Source organism: Macrobrachium nipponense, chromosome 43, assembly GCF_015104395.2.
Source record: "Macrobrachium nipponense isolate FS-2020 chromosome 43, ASM1510439v2, whole genome shotgun sequence".
Taxonomy (NCBI): Eukaryota; Metazoa; Arthropoda; class Malacostraca; order Decapoda; family Palaemonidae; genus Macrobrachium; species Macrobrachium nipponense.
Window position 1 is genome coordinate 50,114,050 of NC_061104.1, and position 13,671 is coordinate 50,127,720.

Sequence of the window (13,671 nt, forward strand, 5' to 3'; positions counted from 1 at the left end):
TAATCATAATACGTAAATCTATTGACAATTTATCATTACCAAGATATTTACCATTTATGTGTTTTTCAGTATTCATTTCTTTCTGAGTGTTGACATAGAAGAGGCCATTTGTGTGGGCCTAGTACTAAAATTAAAATATACTATTTTGGGCTTTCTTAACTAACAGCCCAGCCAGACCCTATTAACAGCTGAAGCATTACTTCCAGGCTATCCCTTATTGGGGCATGATGAACTAGTGCAGCCCATTACAATTAAATGCAGTTAATCAAGGTCTTTGTGAACAAATATATCACAACTTGACAAAATCTTTTGACTAAAACTTAGATACCTTTTCCTTTATCAACAGACTGTGCTACTTAAAAATAAAAATCTTATGAAAAGTCTACAAAGAAAATGAAAATTGGAGGAAATATTTTTGGCAGTGAACAACTCCCAAAATTATGCTAATGAGTAGGTACAGCAAAAGTTGAATGCAGTATGACAGTCTGCTGAGAGAGTATATGTATAATGAAAAAACTTTTTATGTCTTTTGTAAATCACTATTATTGTTATTACTGAAAAAAAATTAAATGACACTGTAATTGTAAGTTAAAATGTGGCATAGTAACTTGAAAATGACGAGTGACCTCACAACGAAATTGTACACATTTTTGGAAGAGATTTGTGAAGAAGCTTGTGCTGTGTCATTACAAATTTCATCACAGTAAATATGTTTTTCTAAGCTTAATAAATTTATTTAAAATAAAAGCTTAAAGAAGTGGCCCTTGTTTTTGGAATATATCTAGTTACGTAGTTTGTAAATTATAATTTAGACAAAGGTTTATTCGAGTTCATATGTAATTGAGAAATCTAATAGTACAAATAATTATAAATCCTATAAGGATAAAATTTATGTCTTGATTAAAGAACTAATTTGTAGGGATAGGTGTGATCTTGAACCATATGTTAGAACACCAATGGAAGGCTGAACCATATGTCAGAACTCCAAAGTAAACCAAAGATTTTAATCATAACTTTTTACCATAATATGACAGAGAAAGAATATTGTGGATGCATGGAAATTTGGAAAGTTTGTTTTGAAAATTGCACTTTTAATAGAAGCTGATATTTAGCATAAATGCATGAGAAAGAAGTATAAAGTAAAGATGCAGGCAGTAAGTATACTGTTGGTTAAGGAACTAAAGAAAAAAAGGAAATGGTAACTGTTGAAACATGAAGACGAATAGAAAGGTGGTGATACTGAGATTTTCCTTGTCAAATTAATGTAAATGACGGCTGAATGGCTATGGTTAAAACATTGCTTTAAACTAGACAGTGGAATGTGAAGTTTTTGGAATTCAAGAAGCAAAAGAATTCAGGAGAGACGTTGAATTGGATGATTATGAATTATAGTAAAACTTTTGAAATATGTAACGCTGTCTACTAAGTTCATAGAATTCTAATAGTACTGTACACTACAGTACTCATCAAAATGTAATGCAGAACTCAAGCATTTGTTTGGTTTACTACATCATTAATTGTATTTGATCTTTGCCCTGTCAGAATTAGATTTTGTGTGGTTGGGGTTGGCAGTATAATATACTAATGATTTTTGGGGCTGATGGTAGATATCCACAGCCGATATCATTCAGGTAAATCATGATTGGAAGAATGGAGACTCATAGCAGAAATTTATATATATGAAACTATATTTTTAACTTTCTCTCTGTTTATTTATGGAGTATACAAATGTTACTTTAGTACCTCATTAGTTTGCAAAATTAGGCATAACTTTTGGCTATTCCTTGAAGCACAATTTATTTATATATATATAGAGATGTATTTGCTGTTTACTGTTGTATTACACTGGCCATTGAAAAGCAAGGTAGAAGTTTCAATAAGATTGGTAATGGATATTCGGTGTTAGCTCCAAAAAGCTGACTATAGTTGTCATGCAATATTAAGAGCAGTGTGATATACTTTGCAATGCACCTTTATGAAATGTTGAGGCATATGAATTATCTTTGTTTACAGAATTTTTAGACTTGCTGAATCGCCTTAATGGAAGTACAACCGATCACAGTCCACACAGCAATGGCACAGCTGGAGGTGAGGGTGATGGAGGGGGAGGAAGGAGTGGTGGAGGAGGCAGCTCTAGTGAAAACGTACGCCGACGAAAATCATCGACAAACGAAGAAAAGTCCAGCACTGCTGGCAGTGGTTCTCAGGCAGCTACTGGGGAATATACCTCAGATCAACTAGATTCTGTTAGGAGGTAATTGAAGATTGTTGTGCATGATGTATAAGCTTCTGTTTTCATAAATAAGTCTCCCTGTAAGGGGGTAGTGCTATCAGTGCACCTCGCATAGGGCACTGTAGATATTACATGTACTTGAGGTTCTTTGCAAAGTCCCTTTGGCCCTTGGCTGCGACCCTTCTCATTTCTTTTACTGTACCTCTGTTCATATTCTTTCCATCTTACATCCCACCCTCTCTTAACAATTGTTTCATAGTGCAACTGCCATGTTTTCCTACTGTTCCAAAACCTCCTTTACTCTCCATTTTCCTTTAAGTGCTTGGCATCAGGGCTAAATCTCATATTCCAATTCCTTAAACCAAGTTCTTCAAACAAGTCATCACAAGTTATTGTAACAGTAAAATCAACAGCATTAATTGTAATTCCAGTAGCTTTAAATAATTTTTACTTGAATTTTAATGGTTGTTTTTTGTGACATTTTGTTTGTTTGTTGTCCCAACCATTGTTGGAATCTTCTAGGTCCTGTACGTGTCCAGTTGGAAACTCTTTAATCATTCTAAATTTTGGACAATTTTGTGTTAGTGAAGGCACTCAAGTTGTGACACTTCATTGTACATAATGGGAAGGATGCAGTCAGTATAAGAATATTACATGTTGGTTTGGAGGTTTTTTAAATGGTACCATGGTTGACATGTCGTTATTGATTTGATATCTCTGCAAAATAGACTTACCCCTGGTGCAAAATAGAAAATACCAAGAAATTAAAATTTAACAACTTTTGCTAGTTAGTTAATGAGTAATTAAGAAAAATGTTGTTTCATAGAAAAGTTTGGAAAATTGTCACTTTAAAGTTCTAAAACTTAAGGAAGAAAACATTGCCTATTTTATGGTAAGGTTGTATTTTAATTTGAACAAATTATTGTGAACATTGGGGGAAAATTATAAAACTCCAAAGTGAAAATAGTACATGAAATGATAAGGGCATCTGGACACTGAACCTGTGGCACACAATACAAACCAATAACTCTAGTTTGCACTTTGGTGGCACATTGGAAATGTCAATTGTATATATGTAAAGTTTGCATCTAATGGTACTACCATGCACTTTGATGGACCTGTCATTTTCTGGTAGACACTTTGTTATATGTGGATAGTATAATAGAACTGGTCATATTTTCACACAAAAATATTTGGGTTAGGCTTCAATTAATGTCTAAAATCTGTATGATGTAGAATTAAATAGAGGATGCTATGAGCAAGCAAACCATAAGTATGCATAAAAAAAATTAGAAGTACGTAAATTATGCTGGTGGGTTAGAATAGTAATTTGTTCAGAATTTTTGTACATGAACTTCCCTGACAGATATATACTTAGCTATAGTCTCCGACGTTCCCGACAGAATTTCAAATCTCGCGGCACACGCGACAGGTAGGTCAGGTGGTCTACCTTACCCGCCGCTGGGTGGCGGATGTACGAACCACTCCCGTAAGCTTGTCAGATTTTTCTCTGTCGCGGGAACGATAACAACTGTTGTCGGTTCCTCTCGTAGTTTTTCGATTCTCGCTTGCCTGGAGTTAATTTGGACTTCTTTTGGTGACGTATTCGCTTTGTTTGGCTTGGCATACGCTGATTGTGGACCGGTTTGATTTTGAGTTTGATTTTCTTTAACGATGTCTGATCTAGAATCGGTAGTTAAAACTTCAGTTTTGTTTAGGGTTTGCGTGAATGAAGGATGTAAGGTGAGGTTGCCGAAAGCTTCGGTAGACCCCCACACGGTTTGCATGAAATGCAGGGGGAATGAATGTGATTTTGCTAACCCTTGTAATGAATGTAAGGGATTGAATGAAGAAGAATATAAGGCTCTCTCTTCTTATGTTAGGAAGTTGGAACGTGATAGAGTGCGTAAGGCTTCCTCTAGAAGTTCTAGCAGATCTAGAATGAGTGAGTTGGATGTGGATCCCTAATAGTACTAACGTAGAATTAGAACCTTCTTCCCAGTTGCAGCCCCGGCTCCCGCACCGAAGCCGAAGATTCGCCTTCGGAGGCGGCAGCTCTGAAAGCCAAGAATCGTTCTATGGATCAGAAGATTCGTCAGTTGGAAGGTAAGGAGAGTGTTAGTGATCAGTGCAGTGTCCCCCAGTGTTGTGGAGGGTGCGTCTGACCGGCTCCTTAGTGCCTCTAGGCCTAGACCTCTTCCAGACTCCCCAGTTCCAGTGGAGTAGGAAAGTCGAAAGCCGCAGGAGGGCTAGGGAGAGCCCCCACCGGTCAGGCGTCCCTCGGCAGATCCTGAAGTACGCTCCCAGGCTGCCTCGGATCGCTACAAGAAGGAGCTCCTACGCCAATGCTTCTCCTCTTCGTCGTCTCCCTCTCCGAAGAGAGGTTGGAACTCCCCGGATGCGTCGCGCCCGTTGAAGAGGGCTTGGAAGGCTCCTGCAGTCCTTTGGCTTCTAGTCCGAGGTTTTCCCGGAAGAATCGTCGGTGGTAGGCGAAGAAACCCAAGAAATCCTGTGATCGTTCTTCTTCTCGCGCCTACCGCGCTCGAGCGCCTGCTTCCGAGGAAGAACAAGAAGATTCTCCCTACGAGAGTACTCGCGGGACTTCAAGCTCAGATCACGGCGCTAGCAGACTCTCTGGCAGTTAGATCACGTAGGAAGAAGGACGTTTCTCTTCCGATCAAGAGATCTAGGCAGCCGCTCTTCAGAGGATCGTTCTCCTTCATATGGGGAGGTTTCGTATGAAGGTGGGGGCTCGCGAGCGCCCTCGCTCGAGTGAGCGCCCTCTCTCGCTGTGAGCGCCCTCTGCTCGCGTGAGCGCCCTCGCTCGCCTGGCTCTCTTTCGATTTCAAGACGCCAAACATCGGTAGACGCTCTATGATGAGAAAAAGAAGTTTTTCTCCAGAATTGGATTCCCCGCTTCGGTAAGCGCACTGCACCTGCTCATCACGTGATTTCTTCAAACAAGCCTCGCGTGAAACTTCTCCTCAGCAGCCTCAAGATTCTAGAAGGCGCCCTTATACAAGTAGGCGTTCTTCTTCCAGATGTCACTCTCCTCGAGTGTCGGATCGTGACTTCTCTCCTGACAGGCATTCTAGAGTCTGGTAGGAGTCGTGTGCATGATAGACGGCCTACTGTTAGCCGCTCCCCCGCAAGGTAGGCGCCAAGAGCCTACTGCACATAGATCTCCTAGTAGGCGATCGTCTCTTTAAGGCGTCATACTCCTGATTATTCTCCTAGGGGCAGACAACAAGAGTCTTTCAAGCGCCCTTCTCCGTGTAGGCGCTCTCCCGCTTCTAGGCACACTTCTCCTGACGTTTGTCTCTTGGTAGGCACCAGGAATCCCGGAAGCGCCCTTCTCCAAGTAGGCGCTCGTTAGTTTTTGAAGCGCCCTTCTCCTGAATGTTACCTCTTGTTAGACGTCAAGAGTCTCGCAAGCAGCCTTCTCCTAGTAGGCGCATTTCGCCTTCCAGTCGGACTTCCGTTGATCGTACGCAACTGGACAGGTATGGGAGAGCCGCGCAAGCGCTCTGCTCTCGATAGGCGCTCTTCTCCTGGCAGCCGCTCGCCTCAGGATAGGCGCATAGAGTATAGTAGGCGCTCGCCTCCTCGTAAGCGCCCTGTGGATGTTTCCGAGGATTCTCGGAGTATGGAGCCCTACCTCTCCTTCGGCTGAGATTCCGTATACCTCGAAAGGGAGTCTCATCGTAGACTTCCCAGATCTTCTCATCGTTCTCCAGTGGATGTGAACTCTTCTAAGAGAGGGCGTTCTCCAACCTCTCGCTCAACTCCTGCTAGGATCCCTTTGTCACTAAGATCTTCCTGCGCTCGCCTCGACAAGACGTCCTAGAAGGTTCGGATGAGGAACCGAACACTTCTGCTGCTGTCTCTTCTTACAAGAAGCTTACAGAGCTACTTTTACAAGTTTTTGGGGATTCCCTTACGCCTACGGTCTCCTCTTCTCCTCACTCACTTTTTTCAACGCGAAAGACAGCGAAGAGTTCTTCTTGTGTGAGGATGAAGCCAACTCTTTCTATGAAGAAGGCACTGAGGAGTTTTTGGTTCCTGGATGGCTTCCAAAGAAGAAGCGGGGAAAACGATGTTCGCTTTTCCTCCTTCGAAGTTATCAGGACCGCTGGGTCTGGTACGAAACAGGAGAGCCCTTAGGATTTGGGTCACCGTCTCGGCTGATTCGGATTTTCGCACTGGTAGATTCGACAAGGAGAACTGCCCTTAACTCTGCTAAGACGACTTGGGCAATGAATGAATGGATCATTTGCTCAAAGGTATGTTTAGAGTGCTAGAAGTATTTAACTTTCCTTGATTGGTCGTTGGGAGTCCTAGCCAAGAAAATTGAAGTGCCAGAGTCAATTTCGCCAGAAGATCTATGTGTGTTTTGTCTTGTATGGACAAGTCGGTAAGAGACGGAGCGAGTGAAATCGCCTCCCTTTATGGGGCCGGGATCGTGAAGAAGAGGTCGGTTTATTGTTCCATTCTTAACGAAGTCGGTCTCCCATGCTCAGAGGTCTTCTTTGCTGTTTGCTCCTCTGTCTACTCAGTTGTTTCCCGAAACATCGAGTGCAGGACATTTCGAGGTCACTTTCGGCCAAAGCCACCCAGGACCTTTTGGCACAGTCGGCAAGAAAACCTCGCCCTTCCTTCCCTACCAAGGCTAAGAAGGAAAGGCAAGTGTTCGAGAACCCTTTCGAGGGGCATCTTCATCAAGAACCTCTACGTTTAGAGGTCGTAGACCTTCAAGAAGGGGTAAGACTTTCGCCAAGTCTGTTTAAAGCCCCCAAATAACTTGCAAGTCCTTCAATCAACGGTGGGCGCCAGACTCTTAGAGTTTGCAGAAGTCTGGGCCCAAAAAGGGGCGGATCCTTGGACCCTTTCTATTTTGAGAGAGGTTTACCTCATCCCTTTCGTCGAAAGACCTCCCTTGACGACCATCCAAGGGAACTGACGGCCAGGTACAGAGACCCCATCATGAATCAAAGCTCTCCATCTAGCACGTAGATCAGATGCTGGAGAAGGGGGCTTCTATCGAACTAAGTGACAGACCATCATTTTCATCGGGCTTCTACAACCGCCTTTTCCTAGTTCCGAAGTCCTCAGGGGGATGGAGACCGGTGTTGGATGTAAGCGCCCTGAACTTCTTCGTAGAAAAGAAGAAGTTCACGATGGAAACGCCTTCATCAGTTGCTGGGCAGCACTTCGTCCAGGGACTGGATGGTTTCCTGGAGACAGGACGCTTATTCCTTACGTACCGATCATCCTTCCTCGAGGAAGTTTCTCAGATTCATGATGGGGGGGAAAATTTTTCAGTTCAGGGCTCTGTGTTTCGGCCTCTCGACGGCCCCTCAAGTGTTCACGGGGGATTTTGAGGAATGTGGCTCAATGGCTTCATTTTGAAAGGGGTGAGGATATCCATGTACCTCGACGATTGGCTAATAAGGGCCAATTCAGAAGATCGTTGTTTTGAAGGACTTACAAGTAACTTTAGAATTGACGAAGGCTTTGGGGACTTCTCGTCAATTTCAAGAAAGTCATCACTAATTCCGAGCAAGAGTGTGTGTATCTCGGGATACAGATGAACTCTCTGAGTTTTCGGGCTTTTCCCTCGCAGGAAAAGGATAGCCCGAGGATTCGAAGAGAGTAACAAACCTTCTTAGGGAAAGAAGTATGCACAGTGAGGGAGTGGATGAGTCTGCTGGGGACGCTCTCCTCTCTGGAGCAATTCGTTTCCCTAGGAAGGTTGCACCTGAGACCACTCCAATTCTTTCTTTCATCGAATTGAGTCGTCGTTCTCAGATTTGACGTTCTCCCTGTCGTTTATCCCAGGACATCAAGAACTCTCTTATGGTAGGACAGATCCCAACCTCTTTGCGAAGGGACTGTCTCTTCAATCACAGACCCCCAACCTGGTGTTGTTCTCCGACGCGTCGGACCATGGGGTGGGGTGCAACTCTGGGAACCAGCGAAGTGTCAGGTACCTGGGTGGGGGACCAGGTAGCCTGGCACATCAACAGAAAGGAGTTGATGGCTGTGGTGGTTGGCTCTGAAGGCTTTCGAGCCCAAAAGTCAGAAGATCGTATGCAGGTCAACGCGGACAACACTACAGCTCTGGCATACATCAGGAAACAGGGGGGGACGCATTCCTTCTCCCTGTACGAGACAGCAAGAGACCTTCTTAGTGGGCAGAAGAAAGAGGAATCAAGCTTCTCACCAGGTTCGTGCAGGGAGAAAGGAATGTAAGAGCAGATCTCCTCAGCAGGAAAGATCAGGTCCTTCCCACAGAGTGGACCCTTCATCTGGATGTATGCCAGAGCCTGTGAGTTATGGGGCAGGCCACACATAGACCTCTTTTGCCACGTCAAAGAACAAGAGGCTGGATCCTTACTGCTCTCCGATATCGGATCCAGAGGCAGTAGCAATAGATGCTCTTATTCTAGACTGGAACGGACTCGACGTCTACGCGTTTCCCCCCTTCAAGATCCTGGGCTAACCATCAAGAAGTTCGTAGAGTCCGATTCAACGAGAATGACCTTAATCGCTCCCTTTTGGCCGGCCCAAGAATGGTTCACAGAGGTACTGGAATGGTTGGTGGACCTTCCAAGATCGCTCCCACTAAGGAGCGATCTACTCAGACAACCCCACTTCGACAGGTACCACAAAAATCTCCTCGCTCTCAGTCTGACTGGTTTCAGACTGTCCAAAGTTTTGGTCAGAGCAAAAGGCTTTCAGCAACAGCTGCTAAAGCAATCGCAAGAGCGAGGAGACCTTCCACCTTGCGTGTATACCAGTCAAAGTGGGATGTCTTCAGACGTTGGTGCAAGAGGAAGAACATTTCCTCTTCCCAGTACCTCTGTGACCCAAATTGCGGATTTCCTTATTTTCCTCAAAGAAGAATGTCATCTGGTTGTGTCAACTATTAAGGGATAACCGCAGTATGTTGGCGGCGGTATTTCGGCATAGAGGCCTTAAATATATCCGATGATAAGGACCTGCATGATCTTATTAGATCATTTGAAACCATTAAGCGTCCTCATGTAGTACCGAACTGGAATCTAGACGTAGTCCTACAATTCCTTGGATCGTCTAGATTCAAACCTCCTGGCTTAGCCTCTTTCAAGGATTTGACGAAGAAGGCTATCTTCCTTTTGGCCCTAGCTACAGCTAAGAGAGTGAGTGAGCTCCAAGCTATTGAGGGCAATGTAGGGTTTAAGGAAGATTCTATGGTGTGTTCATTTCTTTCCAAGTTTCCTGGCAAAGAATGAAAACCCATCACGCCCTTGGCCCAGGAGCTTGAAGTTCGTAGTTTATCTTTTCTAGTAGGGGAAGAGGGGAGCCTGAAAGAACTCTTGCCCTATGAGAAATTATGAAGTATTTCCTTAAGAGGAAGGAACAACTTAAGGCTAATCAAGATGTGCTTTGGTGCTCCGTAAAGGACCCCACTCGGCCCATGTAGAAGAATGCTCTTTCCTTTTTTCTGAGAAGCCTTATTACAGAGGCACATGTTGCCTGTAAGGAAGATCATTTTAGACTACTGAAAGTGAAAGCTCACGAGGTGAGAGCCATCGCAACTTCGCTGCATTCAGAAAAAATATGTCTGTGCGGAACTTGATGGAGGCGACTTTTGGAGATGCCAATCGGTTTTCGCAAACCACTACCTACGTGATGTAAAATCACATATGATAAATGCTTCGCCTTGGGTCCTTTCGTATCGGCGGATTCGGTGCTGGGCAGGGAGCTGAAACTTATCCTGTGTAAATTTTTTATATGTTACCCTATATTTTATATTGTTGTTTTTTGTTGTCTGAAAGAGGTTGCAGGAGGCACCTCTTTTGTCGTAATATTAGAACCCTTTGTATTTTGGTTAGGTGGTCTGGTGGGTTTTGGCTCCTTGCAGAGGGTAGTGGTAAGGATCTGTTAGGTAAGCGGACGAGGTCCCTCTAACAGCATCCGACTTGGATTCTACCACAATAGGGGATCACATATCCAGTGGTAGATCCGAGAGTCTTTCAGCATCAGGTCACGTCCTAGCTGTAGCTCTCCAGGCAATGCAGACTCAGAGATAGTATCTATGAAGTCTTCATCCTGAAAAGGTGAGAACCAAGGTTTTTATATCCTACAACATTAGTTGTTTCCCGTCTTACCTGTATTATTGAGCTGTCTCTTACCCTCCACCAAGGGTGCCAATCAGCTAAGTATATATCGTCAGGGAAGTTCATGTACAAAAATGATATTGTTAAACTACAATAAAGTTTTGTACATACTTACCTGGCAGATATATACGATTAATGGCCCACCCAGCCTCCCCTCAGGAGACAGGTGGAAGAGAAAAATCTGACAAGCTTACGGGAGTGGTTCGTACATCCGCCACCCAGCGGCGGGTAAGGTAGACCACCTGACCTACCTGTCGCGTGTGCCGCGAGATTTGAAATTCTGTCGGGAACGTCGGAGACTATAGCTAAGTATATATCTGCCAGGTAAGTATGTACAAAACTTTATTGTAGTTTAACAATATCATTTTTCCTCATATTTTCTACAATCTATGTAGAAGTCATTGTTGGAGAATAGGATTGGAAATGAATAGTACAGCTTATGAAAGAGTAAAGAAACAGAGAATTGTGAGCAAAAGAACAGTATAAAATACATGAAAGAAGAAACCTTGGCCAAATTATATGGTAAAAGATGAAAATGGCTCCCAAGATGGTGGCAACACACAAATAATCAGAGGAATGAATCCACTGGTCACTTATTACCACATATGTATTTGATTTTATTACCCACAATGCCCTCTTAACTTTCTGATATCTTCACATTTTGGAAATTCTTGTCGCAATGAAGTCTAATTGCAAATCAATAACGAAATGAAGTTATTTTTTTTGCCTGGCAGAGATTTGGTCTTGGGTCCAGGTTACAAAACAAGGTAACGATAATTACCTGGCCACAAATAAAGTGCTTGAAATGCCATAAATTTGTGAGCAGTAATAGTTGTCATTACTTGTATGCACAACATGTGGTAAAAACTACAGATTAAAATAAGGTAAAATTAACACAATGCATACTGTACCTTGCCAAAATCTACTTTTTACAGGAACAGATTCTGCAAGAATTAACAAAGATTTTCTATGATTTTCAACTATTTTTCGTCTGATAATGCAGCTTAGGAACAGAACCCCCGTCATAAATTTGGGACTGCCTGTACTAATATCTCAAAAATTCATGTTTGATAAATGGTGGGCTGTGGAATAATGAAGCTGATAAATTAACGAATCAAAGCAATCCAGACCAATGGTTGAATCATGGCATTCTTTGAATCAAAAAGAACTCCACTCTTTTGTGAATGCCCAAGCCTCGACCAGTAACCAATGTCAGCTTTTGGAAATCTGGTTGTAATCATCTAATAAATTAATTTCTGTCAAATTGCAATTGCAAGGTAATAGATAAAACTTCAGGTAAGGACAAATCTTTCAGGAGCCCCCTATGTGGGTTTAAGATTTTGACTTTATATGGTCTGCTTAAACGACTAAAGAATAATAATAAAGCAGAATGTATGGTACTGTGTCATAATTACAAAGTTTGGTTACAATTTGTGTTTCATGACAGTTAATTGTCATTATATTTTTGGTATCTATTCACAGGATTAGTGCAATGAGTGATGAGGATTAGTTAATTGAGATGAAAAAATCTTTGTTAAGAAGTAAGATTTTATTTGTTTACAGAATTAGGAAGTGGAAAAATTGCTGTGAAATTTAGATGGTAAAAAGTAATCTTTTGTTCATGAAACTTACCTGTCAGATATATATATAGCTGTATTTTTCCGAATCCGACAGAAATTTAAACACTTACGACACACGCAGTGGGGGTCAGTGGTTAGTACCCAATTCCCGCCGCTGGGAGGCGGGTATCAGGAATCATTCCCATTTTCTATTCATAATTTTTCTGTCGCCGGTGCTGGAAACACCTGTTTGCAGCACCTCCGTCCAGATTTTGGAAACTTACTAGCTACTTGAGTATCCCTTTTGGTTTTTCTTTGGTATCTGAATTGGATCGGTGGCTTGGCACACGTTGACTTTGGTTTGATTTGAATTTGGTATTGATTTTTCTTTGATCAAGATGTCAGGGTCTAGTTCTGCTAGCGCTAGATTTTGTTCCATGTCTGAATGTAGAGGTAGGCTACTGAAAGCTTCAGTAGACCCACATTCTGTTTGTAAGTTTGCAGGGGGAATGAATGTACGTTTGAAAGTCGTTGTAAGGAGTGTGAAAGACTAACAGAGTCGGAATGGAAGGCGTATGAAACCTATCTTAAGAAACTTGAGCGAGATAGGTTAAGGAGGTCTTCCTCCAGGAGTGTTTCAGGTAGGCAAGATTTAAATTATTCTCCTGCTAACCCTCCTTCTGTAGATTATGCTCCTACCCCTGTAGTGTTGCCTCCGGCCCCTGAGACAGTGTCGGTAGAAGTAATACATTATCGCTAATTCTTGAATCGATTCGTAACTAGAATCAAAAGTGTTAGCTCTGGAGAGCAAAAGTGAAGAGAAGTGCAGTGAAAGTGCCCCTTGTGTAGTGGAGGGTGCGTCAGATCGGCCTCATTCCGCCTCTAGACCTAGACCTCTGCTTGACTCCCAGATTACGGGGAGAGAGCATGTCGAAAGTCGAAGGAGGGTTTTTACGAGGAACCCCCACCGATCTGGCGTGCCTTCGGCAGCTTCTGACGAACATACCCAGACTGCCAAGGAGCGTGCGCGTGCACGTCTTCTCAAGGAGTGCTTTTCTTCTTCTGAAGCTTCTCCTCCCCGCGCAAGGGGTGGAGCTCTCATACCGCATCACGTCCGCTGAAAAGGACGGCTCGCGTTCGGGACGCTTCACGTCCAAGTTGTTCTCCGGAACTTTGCTCGTCGCCTGATAGTGCGTTTGCGCTGCTTTTCCTCCGCAGAAGAAGCGTAAGGATTATTCGGAGGCGGAATCTTCCCTAGATGTTTCTTTCGAGCGCCGCAGTCGCTCATAAGGTGCGTGAAGCGGCGGTTTCCTGGGAGTAGCAAGAAGGCGTCCCCTCGCCACTCTCCTGCTCACAGGATCAGCCCCTCCCCAGAAAAGGAGGCTTCACCTACAAGCAAGATTCTCCAGTCTCTTCAGCAGCAACTTCGAGATGTTTTTCCTTCGAGAGAGACTGTTCCACGTCGCCGTAAGAAGGATGACAATCTTCCTGTGAAGAGGTCGAGGGCGTTCTCTCCATCCCCTCTCCTCGCTCGTCTCTCTCTCCGTTTGAGTCTCCCTCTAGAGTTCGTTCTGCTCCCCAGCAACTTTCTAGAGGAGGCGAGAAATTAGTTTTCTCGCGTCTCGTGAAGCGGTTGTTTCCGCTGCTACGAAACTTGTGGATAAGAAGCGAGTTTCTTTAGATGACGAGCGCGCTTCTGTGAACGTAAAACGAGCTT

General features: G+C 43.5%; 1 protein-coding gene across 2 annotated transcripts in view; it reads left to right on the forward strand.

Annotated features, from left to right (window-relative positions):
• The window catches only part of LOC135213732 (dnaJ homolog subfamily B member 14-like), a 188,089-nt gene that overhangs the window by 114,006 nt on the left and 60,412 nt on the right, over window positions 1-13,671 (forward strand). For both annotated transcript variants that reach the window (XR_010314195.1, XM_064247849.1), the window contains exon 2: window positions 2,014-2,254. Coding sequence is in view for 1 of the 2 variants with exons in the window: in XM_064247849.1 (XP_064103919.1) it covers window positions 2,014-2,254 (241 nt within the window). In the remaining variant the exon portion in view is untranslated. The remainder of the gene's footprint in view (window positions 1-2,013; window positions 2,255-13,671) is intronic.